This window comes from Vidua macroura, chromosome 2, assembly GCF_024509145.1.
Source record: "Vidua macroura isolate BioBank_ID:100142 chromosome 2, ASM2450914v1, whole genome shotgun sequence".
NCBI lineage: Eukaryota > Metazoa > Chordata > Aves > Passeriformes > Viduidae > Vidua > Vidua macroura.
In genome coordinates this window covers 27319541-27347336 of record NC_071572.1, presented here as the reverse complement: position 1 = coordinate 27347336, position 27796 = coordinate 27319541, and the positions used below count along the sequence as shown (strand labels likewise).

Below are 27796 nucleotides of genomic sequence, written 5' to 3'. Positions count from 1 at the left end.
GCAGTCAGATGAAGTGAGGGAGGAGGGCTGGAATATTGCTGGTGGCTACACATGGTGTGAGCCTGAAGGTCAAAATTTCCAAACTTTGTCTAAGACTCAAAGCCACATTTTCCTTATTGTCACATGAATGATAGGAATTATCAAACTTCACTCCAGCAGGACCTGGATAGAAGTCGAGGGTTTTCAGGGGTGGTGGGGTGTTCCATGTGTCAGGGCTCTCAAGGAAAGGTGGGATTCTCCTTGGTGTTAGCTCATACCCGAGGCAAATCTCACCCTGCAGCTGCTGCTCTTCCGACCCATCCAATTGAGGTGAACATGTCCCTGCCCAAGGCAGACCTGTCTTCCGACCCAAACCTTTCTATTATCCCCTCCACAGCCTGCATTAAAATCTGCTGCTGGACTGGGCTTTCATCTTGAAAAGTACAGAGCAAATGAAACACTGTTTTCAGTGTCATGTATTAACGAGGCTGCTTCATTTTGATGTGAGTGAAGCTCTCTGTGCTCGTGATTGCTGATGCACTGCAAGGGGGAAATAATTTGGACTTCTTGTGTCAAATTGCATCTGAGTCACAAATGTGAAAATCAATATTTTTATCATTAGCATGCAGAGGTGGGCAAACAGTACAGTTAAGAGGATCCTTGACATCACCCTTGGGAGAATTACTAGCGGATGAAAAAATGGCAAAGGATCCAGGAACAGTAAGATTGCATTACTGCTTAGGTTTCATGAGAAATCTTTCTGCTCACCTTGGGCTATTTATTCATTTATGAATAGCTTTGTCAACTTGTACTTGAAAGAGACATTCAAGAAGTTTAATGTCATTGCGTGATACTGGTGTCTTTTCAGGGCAATTTCAGGCAGGACAGATTCCCAATGAAGGTGGGATTACATAATGAGTATTTTGTGTCATCTGAGGTGAAAGTGGTCTAATAATTTTTACCTGATGGATTTTGGTAATGTTTAGCTGTGTAGTGGCTTGATTTCAATCGTGGATTTTCTGTTAAGTCGAATAGCACACAGATAAAAATGCATGTACAAAAAGAAGCACCGGAGTTCACAGAAGGGATGGGATGGGGCAGGTGCTGGGATCTCAGTCACTGTGTGCCCAGCAGAGCAGCTGTAGCCATCTGAGCCATCACTAGGGTGGCTGAGATGGTGGTAATGTGGCCTGGGAGGTTTTCTGTGGGAAGAAGGGCTCTGTTCTCCCAGAGGAGGAACTGCACCACTGAAAGCTGTCTTCTAGTGTCTAGCCTGTGTAGGCATGAAGGGTGTTGATGGTACAAATGTCAAACAGAGGACTTTTATATATGAGTAGTGTTCCTTCTTTGGTTTGCATTGTCAGGTATTTGCCAGTTGTCCATGCCACAGTGGGAGGGGAATATACTGAAAAGCTGCTGAGTCCAGATTTTTTAACCTATCATTAATCCTTTGCCACGAAAGCAAATGCAAAATTAGCAGGGCCTCAGTTCCAAGTCAAAAGGTTTTTCAAACTTGAAAAGAATAATAGATCACCTGTGTTCATGGTTTAAATAGTTCATGGTTTAAACCAGTAAAATGGTTTAAATCTCCAAGTAAATCCTTGGAGATGCAAGGAAGGCAGGGTCTACCTGAATTAATTGTGAAGAAATTCACCATTCGAAAAATGCTTTTCTTTATACCACAGAGGTCTTGTGGTTTCAAGTTCATGTGGATTTAAAGTTTAATAAGGCAAAAGCGTTGGTGCTGTCAGTATCCAATATTTCATGTTTTGGTGGTCAAGTGGAAGTGTTGTGAGGGCATTAACAGAATTGCATTAACTGAAAATTTTTCCTATGCTCTTTTCCTTATGATATTAAGAGAAGTCAGGGAGGACAAGGAGATCATATTTGTTTCAAGTATTCTTATCTTAAAGGGAACATTAAAAATGTTTAAAAAGGACACATTTGCTTTTCAGAAATTGATAGAAAGTGAAATGTGTCTAAGTAAAAAGAATCAATTTATTTAGTCTGAAGACAATACAGTCCTCATGCTCATGCAGCGTCCTTAAGTTAAATTTCTGAGTTCACTCAGGTCAAGTTGAGTTTAAATTTTAATTTCCTTGAAGCCAAGAACTCATGTGCAAAACACATGTCCTCAGTTAGCAGGACCTGGGTTCACCCCCACAGTTCGTGGCTTATGTGAGGGTTGAGTGCATCTGTGTTCTGTATTCTCTTTATAAACTTTTTTTGTAACATAGATCTATGTGGCACATTAAATATTTAAACAAACCACACAGGTAAGAAGAGTAGCAGGAGAAAATACTTTTTTTTTTTTTTTAATGATTCTGCCATAAATTTTTCCTTAACTCTGTTCATTGTGTACAAGCAGGTATTGCAATAGGGTGTTGTCTCCAAATTGCTATTAGCAATTGCCTGGTCAGGCATATGAACAAACACAGGGTACCCCTTCTGAAGTCTTTCCTCCAAGGCAAGAAATGCACCATCAGGAATTAAGATTTTAAAACCTCAGCAGATGATGGTGTGGCACCAAAAGCACTGTGGCAAGGGGTGCTTTGGTGCCTGCCACCTCCACAAATAGTCTTTTGACATTTTTGTCCTTGATGCTGGAAGTTGCACCTGCCCCTTGTCAGGATGCTGTGTACCAGAGGAGAAGCTGATGGTGTGGCATGGTACAGCTCAGCCAGGGCAGAAGTCCCAAACTCCTCGATGGGAGGTAAAGGTTACAGACCTTCCTGCCATGTTCATCCTCATAGGCTTCCTGCACTGACATGCAGTTTGCTCCATATAAGTAACAAAGGAGTTGAGGGAAACAAGTAGCACTATTGTGGAATATCAAGCACAAGGCAGTAGTTGTCAACCTGCATAGCAACATGGGTGTGGGAGCCCTCCTGGCCACCTCACCAGGTGGTAATTCTGCCTCTCCTATCTTTTCTCAGCACCAGAAGAGTTTTTTCTTCTGTACCTTATCATTTTTTATTGCCTTATGGTGGCATACTATGATGTTTGATTTCCTAATAACTGAGGTATATCCTGTTTCTTTGCTTCTGTAAATAACGCATTTTGTGTGCTAAAACGTGTGCTTTTACAGAGGACACAAATCTTCAGTGCTTCATCAACCCACACTGCAGCAGTGCCTTTCTCTTCATCACAGAGGCATGATGAACCAGTTGCACTCATAACTTACGTGCAGGGGGAGAAGAGAGGAAACTGCTGAAGTCAGGGATGGTTGGCTTATTCAGTACTTATGAAGAGCCAAACTGAGCTCAGTTCTAGCTAGCTGGCCAGGGTGCTACTGCTTGCTTCCTAGAGCTCTCTGCATAGCTACTACTTGCATGACCCCTTACAATCAAGTTCCTTTCAAATCTACAGGGGTGTGTTACTAACTTCAATAGAAATAGATTAATGAAGCTTTGTGACAGTTTCTCAAGACTGTATGCATATAAATGGAGAATTCTGCACCAGTTTGATTACCTTCAGCATGTTGTTAGGGATGAAGAAATGACCGTATGTTTGACCTCTCACTGTTTAACGTTTCTGATAACGTGCAAATTCTAGAGGTTAGTGTGTTAAACTAATACAGTTAAGACAGCAAGTCTTAACCTATTTTCCTCAAAGCCAGTTGAAATTCTACTGCCCTCTTTAATGGGGCTTGATGTAGTCTTAAGGCTCTGCAAGTGGAACATCAATGGCCAAATAAGACAAAATACCTGCTAATACTTGGAAACTAGTTCTGTCAGCTTTGAAACCTTGCTCTTTTGTCTGAGATATAGGGACAAAACCATCACTGTTCTGAATTAGCTCTGTATGGATGGTGCAGTAAGGTCGGCCTTGTAAGAGGAGGATATTTTCCTCATCTCTGATTTCTCATTTAAAGAAGAGCAGCTGGTTATTACACAGATGGGTCCAGCATGCCTGGCCAGTGTCACATCCCTGTGCCTGTAGATGAATGTCTTCAGCTGAAGTTGTCATACACTGGATTTGATACCTATTTTGTATACGTTATACTTGTTTTTATAAAAACTAACTAAGGCCATTTCAGCTTTTTTTTTATACAAATTACCTGAATTTAATTTTAAAAATTGTCATTGTAACATATATATATATATATATATATATATATATATATATATATAACCATTTTTTTGCTGCAGTTGGGGTTTGCCTAGTTTGGCAACTGGCCATGCAGATGTAAATGTGTGAAAGAAAACAAAAATTGGAAAAGCAAAGTGAGCCACCAAAACCACAGGTCTGCTTGCTCATAGGGTCAGAGCCCAGATGAATTTGGTTTCAGTCTTAGGCAGTGGAGTGTTACAAAGTTGTGTATTAACTCAGTGTACTGCTAACTAGTATCACTTAATTTACATTTTTGGCCCAGTAGCCAGTTGGTGGTGGCATGCATGTTGTTCTTTGGTTCAAACAAAGTGGTTATGGATGGGGAAGCAAGGAGGAGGTTCCTGTTCGCTGGGGCTTTTGTGAGTGGTCAGTCACACCTCTCTGAAGTGTGAATTTTACAGCAAGTGAGCTGTGTTCATGAAAGGGAGCTGAGCTCTGGGTTGGCAGTGGAGTTACTGCTGCAAGTGGGTAGGGGTTGGAGTGGGGTTGGTGTCTGTGGAACTGTGGATTGTGGGGCTCCTGGTGACTTGCCTGAGAGCCAGGCTCTGCTTCTGGCAGAGGTGAGGTCAGGGGATCTCTTGGTGTGGTGGTATTCTGCACTAGTTAAATTTTGACAAAGCGTGGACACCCATTCAAGAGAGAGCAGGGGAGAAGGGCTGTGCCTTGTAACAGTGGTTAGTGAATGATACACATGAATAAAAGAGCAGCAGGGAAGTTGACATTTATACATCAGCTTGGTCAAGAGGATTTATGGTGCATCCCACAAGCTGTGGGGCTCTGAATCACCTGTGGCCAGGCATTTCAGTACAGAAGAGGTTAAAGAAGGAAGGTGAATATAACACAGTATCTAAGTCACAGTGATTTCTAAGAATTTATATTGCTTGCTCAATGTTTCTTGCCTTAGTTGGCATTGTGCAAGTATTTTTCAGTGATATTAAGAGAACAGCACATTGGGGTTTAATGGTAAAACAGTATTTCTGTTAATTTGGTATCATCCCCCTGTTCCCTATGAACTAGATTTGATTTTGGACAACTGTAATGATTTATCCGTTAAGTTGCTGAAATCATAGTCTCTATGAGCGTTGTATTTTTTTTTTTTTTTTTTCATTTCTAATTAATTTATGCTGTGGTTTCTACTGAGTGCTGAACACTCAGTAGAAGTGTTGGGCTGCTCAGAGCTATCTTTTATTATCTCCTTTGTAAACACTTGTGGAAAAGCCAATTTCTAAAGAGGATTGTTGCAAGGCAATGTTAGAAGAGATTTGCTGCCCTTGCAGCAAGTAAATGTGATATTAAACAGATTATTGGACTACTTTTGCTTTCACATTGTAGCATTCCCATTGTAGCATCCCAGAAGTCGAGGGGCTGGGAGAGGGAGTGCTTTAAGTACAATGATTGCTAAAAGCCAGTAAAAAGAGAAGAATAACTCTGCTGCAATGGGATTTTTAGAAGGGGCTAGCATTTTTAGATATGTTTTATTCCAGTTAACAGTACTGGCAGATTTCATTTGGGCTATAAGGAACTCTGGTTCCTATTCCACTTTCTGAAAGATAAAAATGTTGGTAGATTTCAGAGACACACTGGTAAGTTTAGGTGCAGCTTAGGGTTGGGCTTATACTTACGTATGATGCCACTTGGTGCGACAAACATGGTCAGACACAGGCACAAATTATGTGTTTAACTGGGCAGAGCACACAGCACAGTATTTATGCCAGCTGTTGGAAAACTAAAAGTATCTTCATGGTGGTATGTTTTATAGCAGGACAGGTTAGCTGCCACAACTGTTTTTAAAACATCTGGTCAGGGTAAGAAAGTTTCTGTGGACTGGTACTCAGCATCATCCTGTTGCAGCATGTTTGTACCCACCCAAGAAGCTGTGAAACAGGCTATGCGTAAACTGTGTCTCCGAGCTGTGATTTCAAGGAAATAGCAACTTGCTGAAGGTCAGAGAGCAAGCCAGGAATGGTATACAGATTTTGTTGTCGTTGTTTGTTTGGGAAAAAGAAAGCTTAAAAACAAACACACACAACCAGCAAACAAAACAAAGGTAGCCTTTGCTTTCCCAAACGTGTTGCTCTTAAGAGCATCAGCAGCGAGGTACTCTGCAACTGGCATTTCATCTCCTCCCTTATGAGGGAAAAACAGCCCCTATTGTTCCTTAGTGGTATCTGGTTTATGAATTTTTGTTTTTATACTCTTACTTCCAGGTTGATTGGACTGATTGTTCTGTGTTTGGGAAGATTCCTTTGAGCAGTCAAAGCATACTTTAATGATTGGCTTGAAGATAAAGCAACCTCCTCCCTGGGTAGAGGCTGTTGCTCTGAGCCCAAAAGGAGGGTGTTGTCCTCCAGCTCCTGTCCGGAAGGTGATGGCAGCCTAGCACAGTCCCCTCTTCCCTCCCTTTGGGTAGGTACGTGCCATTTGGCATGGTTGGCCAATCTTAATTCCTTAAAATTTAATAAAACCGTGCATTTCTATTGTACTTTATCCACATACAAATAGCATATTTATTAAGATTTCCCTAGCTGAAAGGAATTCAGTACGAAATCCTGTGGCTGTTCTGACAACAAGATAATTTTATCTTTATTTCTCTTTCTTTCCTTTTGCCTCTTCCAGTGTATAGTTGCTGTTCCATGGTTCCTGGCACTGGTGATTAAAACTGAGGGCTGATTTAATTTTTTTTTTAAATATCTTTTGACATTTATAGGCTGAAAGTCATGGACATGGGAAAAACAGAAATTAAAGGAATTTTGTGCCACTTCGAGCATTTTTTTTGAGAAAATCTGATTTAATTTCAAGTCTTAGGTACAGAATAGTTCAGGATTATTTAAATCTGTATAATTAAAAAGCTGTTTTTCTGTAATGAACCCAGGAAGAGGAGGCACTGGGTTACAAGTCCTGTTTTGGGAACCACTGAGCATCTGAAGCTGTTCTCACTCATGTCAGCGGAAGTTCAGAAACATTTCCCCAACCATTTTTTTGAAGGTGCTCCCCTGAGTCTCACTTTCATTTTGCATATTGTATTTCATATAATACTGGTGTATGTCACCTTCTCTGGCTTTATTACTGTCTTGAATTAATTTACTGGAATTCCTGTGCTTTCTTTTAAGCATTTACTCTTAACCACTAATAAATCTGGAACATATTCAGACTTGGTGAGATGTTGGACTTTACAGGATGAAACTTCATTGTTTCCCTTTATGGGCTGTGGCTTCCAAAATACCAATTATGGTAATTGCCTTCCCCTCCTTCCCACCATCCATCATCTGAAGTCCTCTCTTACTGCATCAGCTTTTTCTACCCAAACTGTCTCTGCCTATTGCTGCCTTTGTCTCCACTTCCTGCTGTGGGAAGAAAATTCCCTGCAAATCCCATCTGAACTGCTTCATCTGCAATGACTGCAAGAAGTTTTAAGTAACTTGAAACGGCACAGAAGAACAGCCAGAGGCCCAGCCTGAAAGATAAGATTTGAAATTAGAGTACATGCCTAACATCACACATTTTACTGAATTCTTGTTTTCACCCTTTTTTTGTTGTTGTTGTTGGTTTTCTCTTATTTGTTTCATTTTAAGTAGTTAGCATGGGTAGTGTCTTTTCACATTTCTGTGGCTGCCCCCTCCACTTATTTTGAAGCTCAAAAATTAGTACTTAAATGTGTCCCATAAATCACAGAATCATGGAATTCTTAAGGTTGGAAGGGATCTCTGGAGACCATTTTGTCCAACCCCCCTACCAAGGCAGGACAGGAAGAGCAATGACACAGGAATGTGTCCAGGTGGGTTTTGAATGCCTCCTGAGAGGGAGATTCCACAGCCTCCTTGGGCAGCCTGTTCCGGTGCTCTGCCACCCTCAGTGTAAAGAGGTTCTTCCTCATGTCGAGATGGAAATTCTTCAGTTTCAAATCTCTAGTTGTTGCAGAGACCAGTATTAATTAGTGGATTTCTCTGGCCCCAATCTGTCTCTTCCTGGGTTGCATGTTCGCAGTCATGGGGGAGCCAAAAATGACAAAAAACCTCTGCTTTGCTCCCAATTGTCCCTGCTCGCATTTCACAGCATGGCAGTGATGTGGTGGTCACTGGGGTGGGGCAGGGAGCAGGGCACACAGGAGGTGCTGTGGGGATGTGAGCAGCTGGACTCCTATGGCCGAGCTCCTGGCTGCTGAGTGTGGTTGTCTTGGGCTGTTTAGTTTGGTTTTTTTTAATTAAAACTTCCACTGCATTTCCCCCCCTCGAATATGAAGGAGCCCAGATTGTTTTTCCATATGTACATTCAGATGAAAATGGCTTTCTTCCTCTTTTTCTTTCTGTCAAAAGAACTATTGGATTTTTTGGAGTAATATTCAAAGACTTTCTTTTTCCCCTCAGGCTTATTCTTTACATTGGACTGATGCCTCATTTTTCAGTAGCAGATCAGAGCTACCAAAAAAGGAGTCTGATAGCCAAGCAAACTTCTTAAAATTTAATTTGGTACTTTCTTAATGAATCAACATTAGTAATTGTATGTTGCTGGCATTACCATGATCTAAAAATGGTAGTAAAATAAAGATGGTTTAGGCTGGGGTTTTTTTGCTGTCCTGGATGAATTCTGTTATGGGCTGTGTTGTTCAAAATAGCTTGGTATCCTTGCAGATCTGTATTACTTAGAAAGCAGGAAAGTCAATTTTACAAGTAACTTCTTTCTTTTCGAATATCTAGTACACAGAATTCACTTCTACCTTTTGTCAGACACAACATCTGGGGATTTCCATTTCTTCTGCTAAGTCTTATGCTCAAATTAGGGTGATGAGAGTTATTCTTAAAGATGTGCATCAGGCTTTTTTGATCTGTATGGCAGCACTATTTTCAAATAATTTCATAAGTTTTGAGTGCCTGTGGAAGTTCCAGGTTAAAGCAATGTCTGTCTAGGACTCATATTTTCCTTATCTATTGCTATCATTGATATAAGCATGTAACTCACCATAAGGGAATTAATTAAGGGGAAAAATAAGCATATAATTGTAATACTAGTTCTGTTACTGCTCTTGTTCTTCTAAGCTTGTCCTATTTTTCACACAAATAAAAATGACCCATACCTTACCCCACACCTGATGTTGCTGATCTTTTTACTTATTTATATGCTGAGTATTTGATGTGCTTCATTACTTGATGACTTGCTATTTTTAGAGCAGTTAGAAGTAAATAGAAATTGAAATGGGAATGCCCGTTGTCAGAGGAAGCACAAATGATGTGCCAAAAACCCACTGTGGCAGGTTAGTACTGACTTCAGACCTCTGTTTTTTTCTGGTTGTCAAGGATAACCCATGATAGTAATTATTTATCTGAACATGATTGTATATATGCATAACACATATGTGATGCATATTTAGGTTGCCTTAGAATCTCTGTGAATGCTCCTTCCTCACATTCTTTCATGAAGGGTGTGTGTCCACAGAGGCTTTAAAAATTACTTTTAAGGGAAAAAAAAATCTTGAGAAATGGCACACCCTCTTGTTTGCAAAAACCCTTGTGCTGTTTTTCTTTTGGTTATGTTTCCTTTTGTTTTCTTTTTCCTTCCTGAGACTGATGCTACCTGAAAGTTGCCCTGGAGTATTTGATGGTGGTACTATCATAAGAGCCTGTGTGATGGGCCAATACCAGTGAGCAGATGACAGTTGCTGTAACCAGCTCTTCAACCCCTGCAGTCTCCTTGTGTGATGTTGGAACTGTAGGCACATAATTTATAAATAAATAAATGTACCTGTATTGGGGATATGAGCTTAATTTTTTTTTTCTGATAAAAGTACACAATCAAAATAATTTGGAGACCATAGCTCTAGCAGACATAAAATAAGTTTTCTTTTTTTTTTTTTCCTTATTTGCCACCAGATTATGGCCCTGCTAAATTCAGCCCTCTGCTCATGCGGCCTCCTCCAAGCTTTCAGACACTGTGTAATGAGATGAATCCCCCACGTAATTTGGCTGAATACACCGCCACCTCCCCAACAGAAGACATAAATGAAGGGGTCTGGCTGAAAGGGAAGCCTGTTTGCAGCCTGCCTCACCAGTGCAGTTAATTGAAATGCATCCATGTGATCCCTTCCCTTTGATTTGAATGGGAGCTGGCTGGTTTCCCAGTGCAGGCAAAAGAGCTGTTTTCTTCTCCTAAAGTGAAATGCCTATTTCTGATGTCCCATTTACCAAGGACAGTTAAATTAAGTAAAGGGGAAGGGGCACAGCCAGCCAGTGGGGTGACTGAGGCCAAGGGGTAGCAAGTGTAGTGCCATAATTGTCAGGGCTGGCAGGGTGCAGCAAATGTGGAGATGAGGTAATTCGAGCAGTGTTCCTGCTGATCCACCCCACTGTGCCTCCGGGCCTGGATTCCTTCTGTCCTGCCGCTCCTTTTCTCTTAGAGAAATGCTTCTCTACCCTTTCCAAAAATGAAAATGCAGGAGCCTGCCAAGGTGCTTTGGAGGATGGCCTCTGATGGGCTGCAGGAGCATGATCTTGCTCCCCATGACAGATAAACAATCTTCAGATGAATCTTCAATGTCACCCCATGTGATGTTATGAACATGAATTTGTCCTAATGGCCACCACAGGAGTACCCAAGTGGGCCACTGGTGCAAGGGAAGCGATTCCCTCTCTTCAGACTGCCTAGTGTAAAAAACTCAGGAAAAGGAGTAGGACAGAGAGGCAAATGGACATCCCATCTAGCTGTGTCCACAGCCAGCGCTTTCAGATCTGACTCTTGAATGCAGAGGCCATCAGCCCAGCCAGCAAACAGGCTGCAAATCCAAAGTTGAGGTGGGACTGTGCTGCTAATGAGGGCATTGCTTGAGAGCCTTGAAATCCTTCCCTTTTGTTCAAGTTAAACTACCCCATTTCTTTTCTCTTCATTTTTAACTAAGCAGCTTTCTGCTAGTGTGTATCTCCAGACTTCATGTGGTCTGAGGCAAGGATGCAAGTCCAGAGCAGGATTTGGTCCCCTGTGCTGCACCATCTCCTGCTCCCGAATCTTTGATAAGTGGTGGTGCCTCTGTCCCAGTTCCAGAGCTGCCAGCTGAGTTCCACACCAGCTTGTTTACAGGAATGCTTGAGGACAAATAGTGTAAGGACCGTGAGATGCTTACTATAGTGTCAGACCTGTGCATAGCAGAGGGAAGTAGCCAGTGGAGGACTGATAGGTAAAGCAGTTAGTCATCTGGGGAATGACAGACTGCCTTGACACCTTCTTCCTTCCTAAAATAAGCAAAATCAGGTAAAGCTGCAAGAGGAATACAGTTCTGAAATTACAGAATGTCTAATATTCCATGTAATTGCAAGCAAAAAAGTGTTGATGTTTAATTATTTATAATTTATTATTCAGTACTGAGCAGTAGGGTGATCGAATTTGATTTATAATAAAAGTATTCTTGTTTCCCCTTTATGATTGGTTTTGTTACAGTGAGCAGAATGGAGTAGTACCTTACTTTATCTTGCAGATAAGACTTCCCTGCTTTGCTGTAAAGTACCCCTATTTTTCAGGGACAAAAAAACAGAATAAGATGCTGGTGTCAGCTTGGAAGGTTATTGCATAGCTACTGTCACATAAAGCAGAATTAATAGCAAGAGCTTTAAAATATGTACAATATGTGCATTGACTTCCTACAAACTGGCATTCTTCACAGTTCCTGGTAGAAGTTACACCAAAGTTTATGTTTGTAAGGTCAAAGACAAGATTTTTATGGTGAATAATTACAGAAAGTTGTTTTGGTTTTATCTTCTGAATGATATCTTTTTGCTCCTTACAACAGGGAGCACACACTTGTGCCTCTGTGTTGCTGCACATAATGCTGCACCTTCCTGCTGCGCTGCTGGAAAAGCACCCATACGGAAAGTCCCTGGATAAGCCATTTGTGAGGAAGAGGAGAGTGCTGAGGAAGGAGGGGAGGGTGCGTAGGGACTGGCAATCCCTCTGGGTGACAGAAGGGGAACTGGATGATATACAAGGGTGGTTTCTGTAGATCCATAACCTCACTGCTCTTGACCTGAAGGTGGAGTCGTTCTTGAGGTTTACTGCAGTGATACACAAGACAGACACATGGACTAGGAAGGGCTGTCTGAATAAAAGTACTTCAGGCTATTATGACTTTCAGAAATAAAAGTTGCATACAATTCTAGTTGTTTATAACATTCTTCTGCTTGGATGATGAATTCTTATACAAGTCTTTACACTCTTCATTTTCTCTGTCTCCCAAAATAGGGTGGGAGAAGGGCAGGAGAGGAGAGCAGCATGGTGGGTGAGGTGGGAGGGCGAATGGTGAGCACAGAAGTTGTCAGTGCCAGATATATGTGGCAATAATATCTGTTTCTTGAGAAATATGCAAATAGGCCAACGAGTATGTAATAAAAAACTTGAAGGCAGTTTCATGTTGGAACACCCATTTCTTCAAACTGGGATCCAGCTAATAATGTGAAGGAAGTCCAATAATCCAAACACTTATTCATAGGTGGGGGTTTTGAATTGGAGAGCCTTCAGACTCTTTTTGAGTCTCTAAAGTACTTTGGAGTCTTGTGAGAAATTGTACTGAGAACACTTGAAATTTTAAAAGGTGACTCACTGTATTCCCCTCCAAACAATTAAGTTGTTTCACTGAGCTCATCTTCACTGCTCTGGTATGTAATAACTTGTTTTTCCCTCTGCTGATGTCTACATTTATTCCTCCAATAGTCTTCTTAAATGTGCAGCTTCTTTATGAACTTTTTTTTAGTGCTACAATTGATCAATTATCCAGAAGTTCATAGCTGCATGGAGGATTGCCACAGATAACATAATTCTGTGCAGTTTCTTGGTCTGAGCATTGAACAAAGCGCGCTTGAATGAAATCCAGTCTTTGCAGTGCATTTTCCCTCAGGTTGGGGCAGGCATTTATGCCCTGCCATCTCTTCTGCCCTGTGGTCCAGCCCTGGCCAGGTGGGCAAGTCCAGACAGACATCACCTTGGCTGATCCTTCATCCAGAGAATCCTGAGTTGGCTCTGAGATTCAAGGACAAAGTTAATGTCTGCGGGTGCTGTGGATGCAGGGCTTCCTTCACAAGCCAAGCCACTGCCTGTGTTTTGTGAAGGCTGGGGAGTGGAGCAAGCCCTTGCAATGCCCTAGTGAGACAATGCCAAGCACAAGTAACTTGGTATCATTGGGAGGAGAAGGGGAAAGGAGTAATTCCTATTCCTGACTCCTGATGGGTGGAACAGTGAGTAGCAGAAGGGAGGTGCGACAGAAGGGAAGCAGGGTGGCCGGCGGCAGCCAGCTGGCCCCGGGTTGGTGGCAGCATGCCTGGGAGGGGAGATCCCTGGGCCCCTGCCAGGGAGTACGGGAGGAAAGCAGCTACCGATGGTGTTAGTCAGCGTGACTGCTGAGTGCTGTTCAAAGGGTTGGAGCGCTGTAACAAGGACGGATTGGGCGTTATCTCATTTCCTCTTTCACATAACCCCAGGGAAAAGGGAGAACATTAATGAAACCCTGGAGGTGAATGAAGCCAGATCCAGGCTGAAATGTGTAAGGGATTTCTCACAAGAGATTTGTCTTTTTGGTCCTTTTGTACCATTCCATAGGCATAACCTTCGTGGCTGCATGTTGTTTATTTTCCCTTGGCTGCCTCTCTTCCTGTTTAATCCTTAAAGATAATAATATACATTAGTAATGGTGAGGAAGAATGATTTTCCTAACATTAATGTCAAACATCGTGTGATACAATTTCTCTAATATTTTGGCTTAATACTGTGTACATTCTGCCAGCAGCAGTACTGGATGATTCAGAGACTGCTGTTAGGCCTATTAGGGATGCTTTTTCAGAGCTCATGTAAGAGGCCCCAGAAGACATCCAGAAGATAGCCCACAGTCTTTATATTTGAAAATAGTGACAAAAACAGGCTGTTGGAGAACTAAAGCTCAGTCAGCCTAACTTCGAACCCTAGCAAGTCATGAGTACAACTAACAGTCAATATATAAGCACTTACTGAATAATACAGCATTAAAAGTGCCACATGTATTTCTAAGAACAGATCGATTCAAAGCAGCCAATTTTCCAGGTCTGGCAGATGAGCATGTCTTATAAACAGAATGGAGGAAATAAATTAGGTGTATCTGCTGATGCTATCTCACACAAAATTTCATAAGCAAACAAGAGAAAGAGGCTTTAGAATTTGAGTGACAGTGATTGACTTTGTTGAGCATAAGCCTTGCAAATTCTCTTCTGCGTATCCACTTGTCTGCTCTTGCCGCTCATGTTGTTGTGGACCATTCACATGAGTGCTGCCGATACCTCCTCTTGTTCCTTCATCATGCCCTTTTGAGGCATATTAGTGTGGACTCAGGGCTTAGTTTCAAGAAGGCGTATTGCAGTTTGGAAATAATGATCTAGGTGAAGTTGCTGGAAGGGAGGTGTGCAGCTGTATGAAAAGAAGCATTTGGACAGGAATTGATGTTTTGACACAGAGCCACCAACAGCGTCCCCCTAAACAGAACCTGCCTGATTGCACCTTGCAGGAATTCTCTCTTTTATCACTTGCATTTAATAAGTTGACCAGTGACTTGGATGCTGCAGCTGAAAGTTGGCTTACGAAGTTTGTGGATGTCCTTGACTTGGATAAACCTTTAGGGATACAGGAGATTAATTAAAAATTATCTTGGCAGTCTGAAAAGAGGCTCCACAATCAAGAAGCTGAATTTTCATGAAGAGAAATGAAAAGAGTGGTTTTCACAAAAGAGAATTCAAATGACCATGGGTTGGGCCATTTGAAGGATTATTAAAATGACTTATCATGTTTTATGATGCACCTGCAGAGAAAAATAGATCTTATTTTGGAAACACTGTGCGTTTAAATATAAAGGAAGGTTGACCTAGATTATTTTGAAGAGACTCTGTATTTATTACTGAAAAAGCCTGAGAGTTGTTGTCCTGCCAGAGGAGGAGAACAGAGAGGCCTTGTTAAAGCAACAAAGCACTTGAAGAAGATTGGAAATGTACTGGCTGGTGCATGCTTCTTTACTGAAACTTAGGAACAGGGTTGTGTCCATGGATGGCAAATCTATTTTGATGGTATTTTAGTGCATCTGTAGCCTGTGTAAGTGAAATAGAAGGGATATGATAGGCCTACCCAGGAAGTAAAATCACTTTTTTTCTCTGAAGCAGTATTTCCTCCTCCAGTGTGCTCTTGTTTCAGAAAGGAGACAGGTACAGCGATGTAGGTAGTTGAAGTCAGAGATCCTGAAATGGGGCTCATGCCCTGATGTACCTTTGATGAGTGTGTCATTTTGGCCCATGGCTATGCTGTCCATGCAACAGGGTGTGTGCATCTCCCTGCATATCAGGATGCAGCTGCAAGGAAAAATCAAGTTGAGCTAGGCATTATGTAGCCATCCTGTTTGTCTTGCCCTGTCATGGGCAATGTGGAGGACAAGGTTGGGCAGAATGGCAGGGATGTTGTCTTACTTCTAAATAGCAGTACTCTTGTGGAAAGGTCAAGCCTTTCTCCTGTTTTTCATAGGCATTTTAGAGGAGGGGAAGCTTTTGACAGCTCCCAACATCAGATACTTCCTCTAGTCAGCTGCTGCAACTCCAGTCCTGCAGTGCTAGGTGTGCCATGTGCTCGTGGCCGGCACTTGGGTTCTTGCAGCCTGCTCCTGCTTCAGTCAGCTCTGCCACTGCCACTGGCCCCAGGAGAGGACAGTCGGTGAGGAGAGCAGGTCTAGTGGTGGAGCTGGTATTTCCCATCACTTCCTAGTGAGGAGCCCTCAGTTCAGCAATGTTCATCCTAGGGCATTGCTCCAGGCCTAGCTCAGGTGAAGCAGTAACCCCTTTGAAAAAGTTGTCTTTAAATAGTGCAGTGAGTTCAAGAGAAGACAAATGGCTGTCTGTCCTCTTATCAGTTGAGAGCAGACTATTGGTGCCATTTCATAGACTCGTAGAATTTGGGGTGGAAGGGACATTTAGAGGCCATCTAGTCCAATGTCCCTGCAATGAGCAGAGACATCTTCTACTCCATCAGGTTGCTCAGAGCCCTGTCCAGTCTGACCTTGAATCTTTACAGGGTCAGGGCAGCTACCAGCTCTATGAGCAACCTGTTCCAGCATTTCACAACCATCGTAGTGCAAAATGTCTTATTTGAACGGCTGTAATTGTGACTTTTTACCTGAGTTTGAGTCAGCCTGGCTTGGAGGTCCGGCTCTGATTTATGTAGATTTGCTGTTAGCTTTTGGTGGCCTGGGCTCTGCTTTGGATGGCAGCTGTGATGACACTGACAGGAAAGACTGCAAGGGGAACCCCAGGGGTGTTTGGGGCTTTTTTTTCCCCCATTTTTTGAGCAGGCTTCGCCTTTCCAGCCTGGCAGTGTGGGGCGGGGAGGGCTCTGCGGGCAGGGGCCCCTTCGCGGGCCGGGGACGTGCGGAGAGGCCCGGGCTGCTGGGGCCCGAGCGCGGCTCTCGGGCTCCGCCTGCCGGTGCAAGCGCGGCCGGGCCGGGCCGGGCCGCCTCACGGCGCGGGTCCCGGGCACGGCCCGTGGGGAGGGGGCGGCTGCAGCCGCGGGCTCCGGGAACATGATGAGGGGACATCTCACTTCTGCTGAGCTGGAGGGATACTTCTTGCATCTTCCTCCCTTGTTTTGTGTATGGCACCCACTGGTCCTTTGCCCTACAGCAGCTGCATTCACTAACCCGCCCTCCCCCAAACTTAGTCTTCTCCCATTTTGGTGGCTGGGAGAGAGCTCTTGAGAGAGGAAGACGTGGGCTGCTCCTTGCAGCTGGGGTGAAGATGAGGGAGGAAGGAGTGTATGGGGAAGGGGAAGGAAGAGCGTCTGAAGGAGAAAAAAGGAACTTGGTGAGCTCCAAGGTCAGTTGGGCCGTCTCTTGTATACACCCTCGGCAAACTGGAACAGCTGAGGCATGAGTACATATTTTCCTTCTGCTTGTTTTGCCCCGGAGACGGTGATTTCAGGGGGTGATGAGGCAGACAGCTGCAGGGTGTGACTGTCCGGCTTCTCCACCAGCTCCTGGCAATGCAGGCTCCTCAAAGGTCTCTTTGCAGACGGTGGCTCTTTTTGCCTGAAGCAGAGAGGACACTGACTTGTCCAGAAGCTGCAGTATTGAGCGTCCTGGAGCATCTTGGGGGTTTGGCTCTACCTGTGTTCTGCAGTTCTAGTTCATGCTGGCCTGCTAGAGGAGGAAAGAAAAATACTCTGCATCTGTGGAAATGTGGATATGAACCAGTGGTTCCCTTCCCTAATTAACTTTTGCTTATAGACTAACTTTTTGGTCTAATTCTATGCTTAGCTCAGGTCCAGTCCCCTCTCTGTTACCTCAGGAGCTTCATTTTCACTGCAGAACCACATCTGCTGACCTCTTTTGCAGGAAGCCCTGGTGTCAGGAGCAGCTGATGGGCTTGGCTGAATCATGTGACTTTGTCTGGTGCTGTTTGGCCCTGCACTTCCCATCAGGTCTGATCTGGGCAACCACAGACTGCAACGATCTGTCAGTGCCCATGAGCATAGTCTCTCTGGGGCTGGTCTTGTTCTACTCTCATTGGTCATAATTTTGTTCACAAGTTTTCTTTCAGCATGGCCCTTTTGGAAAACAAGTTGGTGATAAAAGAGAGCCAACTACTGTGATGTGAACAAAAACTGAGAAATATGGTTTAGCCAGGCTAGCTGGTTAATGAATTACTCAAACATGTTAATTGAAGAGTTAATTCTTGTTTTCCTAGTTCCCTTTTAATGGATGCTTGTTCACATTAACCATGAAGTGTTGCAGCTTTTGTAGTCATCATGAATCAACAAACTGTCCTTGCCATTTTATAAAAGCGGAACTGCTGGCATACGAGCAATATATTAAATAACATGAACTGGTGTAGCAACCAAGGCCACTCATTCTATATAACTGGTTTGTTGTGATTTTCTTCATGCTCAAGAATAAAATGCTGTTACCTTGATGTTTGCCACATTTATTTTGAGAGACAAAGCTGTAGTGCATTCTTTTGCCTGGGAGGGTAACTGTCCACTGATAAGTTTAATGAAACTTTATTGCTGCTTTTGTACTTGAAGGGTCTTTGCAGGAAGAGATAAGAAGTTCAAATGAGGAAGCACTATGTGACAGTATGGGAAACAGCAGCTTGGAAAGATAAACTTACATTGTTAATTTGTCCACAGAAAAGGGTTAGCGATAATGTTAAGTGGCCTGAAGACAGAAATAGGAGCAAGAAATGGGATGTAGAGACATGATGAATGAAAAGCAAAATGAGGCTCTCTTGGTATGGTATAGCATTATTTTGTGTCTATGGTGAAAGCAGGTGGTAAGGAAACTTTCCTGTCTGACCGTTCAGGAGGGTGCCCTGGCAGTCATGGGGCTGAAGCCTGAAGCCATACTGCTGTACAAACAAGTTCTGCCTGCAGCATGTCCCTGCAGAGATCAGGTTGTGGCCTAATTTCTTGGTCGCTGATGGTGAGCAAGGTTTCAGGTTCTGTTTTTTTACAGATCTTAGCAGCAACTGGCAGGGAAACATTGTTGATTTTAAGGGTATTCCTGCTTTAATCTGCAAAGAGCTGCCTGAGGCCTTTGAGGTGTCCCAGGGATTCAGATTGCTTTAGAAAAACTGAGTTTGAGTCTCTGTCCATACAAGAGAGACATATCTCAACTCTTGTTTGTCTGGGCAGGTTCACCACCCTAACCTGCTCTGTGAGATGGTGGTTTTTGTCCCCAGTTAGTCATTGTTCTGTGCTGAGGTTGTCAGAGATGGCAGTAGCCTTTCAGTGTGTGACACTGTCTGCCTTCATCTCAGAAAAGAAGAAAATCAGAGGGTAGTCCTCTTTCTCAGCAGGTGGGAAGGTGGGGAGATGCAGTCTTCCACTCAACATGGCACCAACAGATGCTTGTGATAAGGTTGAAGTGGGCCTGCTTGTCTCTTTGCTGCTCATCAGTGTTTCCAGGGATTGCTGCTCCCATAAAAGGACCTGGAATGCTGTCCTACTGTTCTTATGGTTTTGTAATTCTGTACCATACAACGATCGTATATAATGAAAGCTTCAGCCTTTCCTATGAGGTAGAAGGTTTGCTTCCTCCTCTGTCCTCAGTGGTTTTGAGATGGAGAATTGGCATGACACAGTTTATGGAGCTGAACTGTGAATTTTGATAGATTTTTTTCTCTTCTTTACAGCATCAAGTTTTTACAGAGCCAAAGAAGGAAGTGGTTTACTGAGTCACTTAAATTATTATTTTTCTTATTTTATCACAAATACCAGTAATAACCACAGTGAAAATATGCAAACAGCGGGCATTTGATGTGAAGCTTCATATGGCAAAGGCTGCTCATTGTGAACGTGCTGCCAGCGAGGCTACAGGCTGACAGTAAGTGTCCACCTGGTCACTGGGGCTGAGGGTTTGGCTCAGGCATCTGCTGAAGTGCACATTGCGCTGTCTTCTGAGCCAACAGCCTGGCTATGAATTGTATGGGCTTTTAGTCATTCACAGGGAAATTCTTGGGAGCAGGAGCCATGCATGGGAATGGTGATAAATAGAGTTAGGAAGAGGACGAATAATAGTTCTACTTGCTGGGTTTTATTACTACTAGCAGCAAGCAGCACGGTATTAGAGCTTTTAGCAAAGTCCTTTGTTGTTCTGGAAATGCACAGAGGTATTCTGGTATTTCCAGTAGTTTTTTATCCTTTGCTCACTGGGAGTGGTTTTAGGGACACTATTTTGTCCCCACCCAGAACAGAGGATTCATGGTCAGTTTGAAGATAGACCACTGCTGACAGGTTTTCTGCTGGCTGAGGAAGAGGACACTGCGACAGAATCATTGAACCCAAAACTGTAATTCCAGTGGAAGGAAAAGATTTGTCCTACCTGTTACAGAAATTGTGTCGCTTCTGGTGTGGTTGTATTCAGAAGTCAGTAACTTTGTCAGCGAAACAAAGCTTTTACGGTAGGGCAGCTGTGTATTTTTGGTTTAAGGCTTTTGCTCTGATTTAAGAATATTAAGTATGTTTTTCATGTGCTTTAAAATATTATGAAAAATCCATATGAGATTATATTTTTATGTTTTATGCTGAATCCCAAAGTAATTTTTACAGCATTAAGGGAAGGGGGGATGGCTTTTCAATTTTACATCATCCTGAATGTCCAGGTTGAATTACTTTCATTTCTTTTGCACTGTTTTTTTTGGGGTTTTTTTTTTTTTTTCCATTATGGATTTTTCTGCTTGGATATGAATTACAAGTTTTAATAATTTTGAAACCAAAATGTAAATACTTAAAAACATAGAATTTTTTGAGTTGCTAAAATTTGCACCTTGCCTGTGATTTTTAAGTGTTTTTACATATGTTCCGCTTCATTCTTTGTAGACACCTGACCTACTTTCTCTATTTTGCTTTAGAGAATATATGAGTTCTTATATACAATAAACCATCATACTACAGGTTTCTGAGCATTTAAAGGTGATACTTTCTAGAGACCCACCATTTTCTACCTTTCTTGGAAATGCTGGTCAGAGTATAGAACTACTTTTCAGTGTGTCTGACCTGTGCTGTCTCAAGTGTTTTCTCTGTGCCCTCACTGCCTCCTCCCCTTTCCTCTGTAATGTGTTTTCCATGCCTTTGTTTTTTGGGCAGTAGAGACTGTCTGATGTGGCTGACAGATGTTTTTACAGGCATAGAGTCAGGATCATTGCTTCTTCTGGGCTGTTAAATTCACCATCTCTCACCATACAACCAGCAGCATTCAAAGGCTCTGGTGCTCTCTTGGGAGCTCAGGGTTGGATTGTCCTTCTAAAACACCAACCCTTGGAGCTGTAGTGTCACCTACTGCTTTTATGGTTGTATTTGTTTGTGTGCCAGGAGGTGGTGATACCTTCAAGCCACGTGCATGTTGTCAGGGTTTCCAGCTCTTCCAGCCTTCTCAAGGGGATTGTACTGTCTTCTCTCCTTGGTATTTCATTTCAGTATAAGGAGGCAAAACCTTGATGAGAAGCTTTTCTTTCTCTACTTTTAATGGAGCGTTAGTAATTTGAAAAGTATTTTTAAGACAGAAAGTAAAGGGTCCAGGAGAGTAATTGCTGGTAGTCAACAGAGAAAGCAATTTACAGGTTGCTGTAGTTTTGTTTGCATTTATTTAACCCTGATGAGTGATGTTTGGAGAAAAATTAAGATTTCCTAATAGTCCCATTCCTTCTCTGAAAGGGCAAAGTCAGTCTGGGACCTGTTTTGAGATGTCCCACTAGCTCTCCACCCAAACCAGGGCTCAGCAATTGCCCATCTGATATGTCTCAGTCAGCTTTTCTGCACCCCTGGAAGGGCTTGTGGCTTTTGGAACTGCCAGAGCTAGTAATTCCTTGGGGTATCAGGGCAGCTGCTCTCTGGGCAGTTTCCAGTTTCCTTCATTTGCCACATGTTTTCTAGGTATGCTTATTTTTTAAATTTTTTAAAACTTTTTTTTTAAACATGGAGATGTCTTCAGTCTTTTGTAGCATCTACTGGGAAACTTCTAACTACCCAATAAGCCAGGTGGCACCTGGGGTCTTTTGCCCTCATTTCTAGAGGCAATTTATCTCATCATAATAGAATAAAGTAAACCTTCTGGACATATCTACAGTAGCAGAGTGCAAATAGAATTAAACTTTTTTAAAGATAAGACTTTTCAGCTTAGGATCTTCATGCATCATAACCAAGGTGCTTAAATGTAAAAGGTGGGTTTCTGACTGGCTTTGAAAATCTCTGTTAGGAAGAGGTTTTTAATTCCAAGACAGTAAAAATTACTCAGAAGGGTAGGTCCTGGATCTAGAAATGCAGGTTGGGAATTGCTTGTGTTTTTTTTCCACATTCTCTGGGCTCTGAAAATGAATCTAAACCGTGATTTTATTGGTTTTAAACTATCCCTCCCCTCATCATTTTGGTGTGGTTTTTTTTTTTTTTTTATTTCTCTTTTAAGATGTTAGCCCATCATATACCAGGCCATATGAGTAATTTTACCCACCTTAAGGCATCAACTGTTTGCCAGCTTGTTTGTCACTCTTTTTTTAAAAAGGCTTAGGTACAAATGGCAGGACAAAACTGATTCATGTTGTGTCACGCTTTCTTCATTGCACACCTACTCATGCATGGATCATCTCCTGATTAACAGCATAAATTTCTGGCTATGATGCCAACCTGCATCTTCATCCTCTGGTCTCTCATTCATGTCTGCTCTCAGCTTGGCCCTGGTCTGAATTACTAAAATATGTGTGGGTTAATCCGTACCTCCCTCTGGCTGTGGTTAGAAATACTGGCACGAGAAACAAGGCAGTGTTTTCCCAGTAGAGGGAGGTATTGTAAAACTCAGCCAAAGCAGGTTTCTGCTTGCTGGAGAAAAGTGTGCTTTTTGCAGAGTTTTTTTTCTGCTTAAATTAAGAGTTCACGGAGCAGCATGTGCAGAGAGCTTGGAGTAGGAAAGCAAAATACCTTGCTCCATGTTCAGGCAGACAGAAGATTTTCCCATGTTTGCTTTTTTTTTTTTTTTTTTTTTTTTTTTATTATTGGAATAGTATATGTGGAATGAGAGCAGGTATCTCTGCCACACTTCACCGAAACCTTGTGGGCTGCCAGCCATGGAGGTGGAGATGCCTTTGGTACTGCCAGGATGAGACAGGACCCCTGTTCTCACCACAATAACCCTACCTTCCCTTTTCCCCATCAAATCCCAGAGGACTTCAGTGGGTTGAGTGCATCACTGCTCTGAAGAGTTGAGCACACCATAGAATCATTGAATAGTTTGGGTTGGAAGGGATCTTTAGGAGCATCTAGTTTCAACCTCCCCCCTTGCAGTGGGCCAGTACACCTTGCACTAGACCAGGTTGCAACCATCATGTAGGCTTTTACTTTACATTGTATGGCAGGGACACACATTAGTAAATGAGGTTTAACAAAAACTAGTAACTACTAAATTGCAATTGCTAAATCCCACTTGGTCAGCTGGAGCATGGACATAAATCCAAAACTCTGCTTTGTAGTGTGGACATAGATAGATCAAGTGCCTCAGTACTTAGCCTAATCCACAGATTAAATCTGCTTGCTTCAGGATAGATTTATCACTAAGTGGAACATGGGAAGAAACATCAAAACAGGTGTTGGAATGACATTAGACAAGGAAGGAAACATATAATTACTTATTTAACTCCTTGAATCAACAGTTTAGGCTCCCATGAAGCTTTGAAATTCTAGTTTCAAGGTGTGTGTCCTTAGCATTTGAGCTTGGTATTCTCTCTGTGCATTTCATCATATCACTGCCTGTCCCAGCAGGGACTCACAGTGTGGTACACTACACTATTCCTTGACACCCAAACCCATCTGCGGGGACTCATTCTGCAGGCCCAGAAGGGTGTGAAGCTTTGTTGGCATCAGCACATCATTTGTGTGCTTCAGGGATTCTTGCAAAACTGCCAGAAGGGTTATTGCCACCTTCCTTCATTTTCTGCAGCAAGTCCTTTGCTGAGGTGTATAAGCCTTTTCCTTCACTTTAAAGTATGCTTTCTTCCAAATCTTGTGAGAAACAGTAGAAGACGGTCACTCTTGTACACATTCCTCTGGAAACTGATTCCAGTGATTAACGGCATGGAGGAATGTGCTCCTTTGAACACGCAGCCACCTTGTAACTGTGAGCACACTACAGGCATTCCTATGGTGTTCTTAGAATACTCTTCTGATTATTGTTTTGACTGACTGTGCTGCCATGAAAACAGTTTTTTTCTATCGATTTGAAAATCTTCAAGTAAATTTAATTGAGATTTGGTAGTTTTTTTCAAAGTTTAGAAAAAAACCCCAAAAAAAGAATGTGCCACTAGAGGGAATAACAACTTTTCCATGTGGAATAAGAGACCTAAAACTTAATCTGTTCTGGTTTCTATAGCTAGTGTATATTCTCATATAGGCTTATGAAGAAATGTCCTGAATTTGAAGCACTTGACATTTATTGTTATTCCTAAATTCAATTACATGTTTTCCAGCATAATGAATTGCTGTTCACATCCCTTTGAATGTAGTATAAAGTAGCCAGGCATAACCTGTCTATCTTAAAAGATTTTTAAACTGGAAAATTCTGCTGAATACCTAGACTCACCAGAACAGCAGTATTTTCATAGAAATTTAATGGAGAGCACTGGAGGAGGCCTGGAGTATCAAGATAAGACTCTGTAGGACTGCTGTGAAAACTCAGCCATGAGCCTTGTCCCGCATAATTAAAAAGTTATTTACTGCTTGTGATGAATGAAGGAATGTATATTTTGTCTCAGTTCCACCTTGTGCTGGTTAGACATGGGGGAATAGTTTCCTCTGCTGAAAGACAGGTACCACAATGATTATCCATCACATCACAGCAGCAATGCTGGCTTTCTCTGGGGGCAGGAGGATGGTCAGTTGCATGAGGGAAGAGTCACGCACTGAAAAATGAAGAGTAAACTTCAAAGCACAGGATATACAAGAAAGCTGTGCATTACTGGTAATGAGAAAAGCTGTGGTAACTTGGCTGGTCCTCAAAAATTCTGATGGAATGTGAAAGGTCCAAGTGGCCTCATCCCACATGAGAAGAATGTAATCTCTCAAAAAAAAAGAATTATAAACAGAAGATAGAGGCTAGGAAGGTAAAAAGGGGTGTGGGGAGCAGGAGGCACTCGCTGGGGAAGCTCTTCTTGGAGAGCCACGTCTATTGAAGTTGCTTTGTGGAAGCATTTAAGTGAGTTAGTCGAGAAATTACATTTGTGTTCTGCAATGTCTCTGCAAAAAAACAGCCTTATAACTTGTATTTGATACTCAGAACCTAAAGTTTGACTGTTTGGGTGAATTCAGATTTGAAACCTTGTCTCTTGTGAGGATTCATGGTGATCCCACAGGGCAGAAAATGAGTCCAGTTTGCATTTCTTCTTGTAGAAAACTTTTCGCTTGTTCTGAAGCCCTCCAAGAAAGCGTTTTCTGTATCAGCATAGATCCCTGTTGGAGTTTGCTGAAGAGGCCTGTGAAATGGAGCTATGGAGCTGAATCCCTGGTCTTACTTTAAAAACCTAACCATCTTGCCCTCCTTTATATTTAGGTGGATTTGATCTGTATAACAACTCATTTTTGTGTCTGGACTTGCTGTATTCATTTAATTTGCATGCTCTGTCTTGGTGCAGCTCTGGTTTCCAAGGACATTTGAGTAAAAGTTGTTGCCCAAGCACAGCAGCTGATCATGCAGATAAATAAACGTTTAATGAAGTGATGTGTTTCGAATTAATGCAATGTGCAGCAAAGTGGGTGAAGAATTGTCCTTTTATTTTTTATTGGCTTGTATCATGTTTAATACAAAAGTATTCAGTATATGCTGAACAGATGCCTACTGTAGTGAATAAGAATCTATGAACAAATTTATAGGTAATAGTTTAATTTCAACAGTTTACAAAGAGCTTTTTCACAGAAAAAAATGTACTCATCACTTTTTAGATTGTTATCTAAAATTGATCATTTGGACAAAAATAAGTCATTTGTACACAGATATTTAAAGCAGAGTATAAACTGTTGGTAATGTATAAAAGCTGCTGTGCCATGAACATCTGTCATCTGCCATCCTGAACCTCCGCTCATAACAGCATTAACTTTTCATTGGATCGCTGATTGACTGAGTGCAGTGAATTGGCATTTAATTATGTTTAAGCTTATCCTACTGAGTACTGAGAAAAAACTTTAAATACTTCATTTGAAACTGGAATGCAGCGTGTTTAGGCAAATATTGTGATTGTTCTTGCTTTTATTTTCTGAGGATGGGAGCTCAGATGTGTATAGCTTGTTGACAGTTCAGTGTGTGCAACCCTCTAACATCATGTAAATCACTTTGGATTTTTGCAACCATTATCTGTTTGGCATGTTATGTGATTCCTTTTCCAAAACAATTTTGTTATTTTTCCATTGTGTGATGTTTAATATTATGCACTGATGACATTCCAGACTGAAGCATATTGATAGTATTATATAAAACTACTGAGTTTGTGTTCAGTCTGGTAATCTCAACAAAATTGGTGTCATATGATATACCCAGTATTACCTATGTTACACTTTTTTCCTTTAGAGAAATTTAAAAATACTCTTACATATATTCTGCTACAAAATAAACACTTCAGTAATGAACTCTGTAATTCATACCAGATAGAACTTGTTTCCTATAATAGTCAAAACAGTCCTTGCAAATTGTTAGGTTTCTTGGCTTTTATTAAATGCAAATTCATTTTAAAAACACACCTTCCCAATTCACCATGTAGAAGTAAAATCTCTGAATTAAGTTTTTGTTTATATGTGTCAAGAATAATGTCAAAGAAATAGTAAACATTTTTCAAGAAGTGGTAAGCTTTTTTGATGCCTCCTGAAATGAAGTGCTTTACTTACTACTAAAATTTTACTATGTGAAATGAGACACAGAGCTTGCAAAATTGCCAGCTAACCGCCTTCCTGCCTTGCAGGAAACTTCAAGCACTTCCATTCCTGTTTTACAATTACACAGGACACTCCATCACTACAAAATGTGACACACTGGTATAGTAGTTTATGTTTGATAGCTGAGAGTAGGAAGACAATTACTTTGTGGTTTTCTTCTGATTTTCAAGGTAGAAAAAGGAAAATGCACAGTGCCGTTGTGTTCCTAAAAGAGCATTTTAATGCTAGTTACTGAAGTTACTTTGTGGCACACTTTGCTGCATTAACCTCCCTGTCAGAGCTTGCCAAAGTGCTTGAGTAACTCTGACTTTTCATAGCTTTAATGACTTTCCTTTTGTCATTAATTAGAACAGGAAAGCGTGAACAGCTCATTGCAGTCCTGGAGATGTGTAGCTTTGTGCGGAGGCGCTGGGAGAGCCGCCTGCTTTGCCCAGCACAGGGCAGGGTCGTGCCTGTCGGGGCGGTGAGAGTTTGAGGAAAGCTGGAGAGAAGGGGGTGAGCTTGTCGCACACATCCCTTAGGTGTGATCAAGAGATAAAGGAAATGTGGTGCCCTTTGGGAGGGTGTGTACCTATGAGAAACAGGAAGCAGCTCGGCGGGTGCCTGCCCTGCCTGCCTGCAGAGGTTGGTGGCTCCGGCGGGCGCAGGTGTGCTGCTGACACACCGCCCAGCCGCTGCTCTCCAGGCATCTTGGCAGGCGCGCTCCTCGGCTCCCACAGCTGGGAGAGGCGGGGGAAAGAAACCCAACCCAAAGCCAAAACACCCCTCCTCACCTTTAAAAAAAACCAACCCTCCTCCAGGTAGGGGAATATGACGGCTTTGCAGCTGAAAGAGTTGTCACATTCAGGTCTGTACAGGAGGAGACGGGATCGTCCTGACAGTGTCCTGCCCGGGTCACAGGAAGAGAACCTGAGGTGAGTGCAAATGGATGGTACTGCCAGGGCACCGAGCCCTTCTCTGCTGCCCGCTTTCTTCGGTGGTTGTAACAAACAAAATGCAACCACAGCTCTGGAAAGTCGCTGCAAAACACATGCATCGAGAAGCAGCCCCGAGGCACGATATAAAAACCCCTGAAGGAGGGATAACAGGAGCCATACGATGACCTTGCGTGTTCTGGCGATGGTGTGACAGCCTTCCCTGACTCTGGGAAGGGCAAATGTTAGCCAGTGTTTACTTTGGGATCCCTTCTGATGGCCAGCACTCGCAAGTAAATAAACATTTTGGAGCCTGACAACTTTGCTCCGTCTGCTTTGAAGCTAGTTCTAGGTCACAC

General features: G+C 42.4%; 1 protein-coding gene across 5 annotated transcripts in view; it reads left to right on the top strand.

Moving 5' to 3' along the window:
• Nucleotides 1-27796, top strand: part of LIMS1 (LIM zinc finger domain containing 1) — a 68663-nt gene that overhangs the window by 8141 nt on the left and 32726 nt on the right. The window contains exon 1 of one of the 5 annotated variants that reach the window (XM_053970832.1): nt 19363-19444. The exons of 2 other annotated variants lie outside the window; for them this stretch is intronic. Coding sequence is in view for 1 of the 3 variants with exons in the window: in XM_053970830.1 (XP_053826805.1) it covers nt 27334-27437 (104 nt within the window). In the remaining 2 variants the exon portion in view is untranslated. Of the gene's footprint in view, nt 1-19362; nt 19445-19926; nt 20022-27333; nt 27438-27796 lie in introns of those variants that run through there. 2 more of the 5 variants (XM_053970835.1, XM_053970830.1) reach the window with 2 other exon arrangements.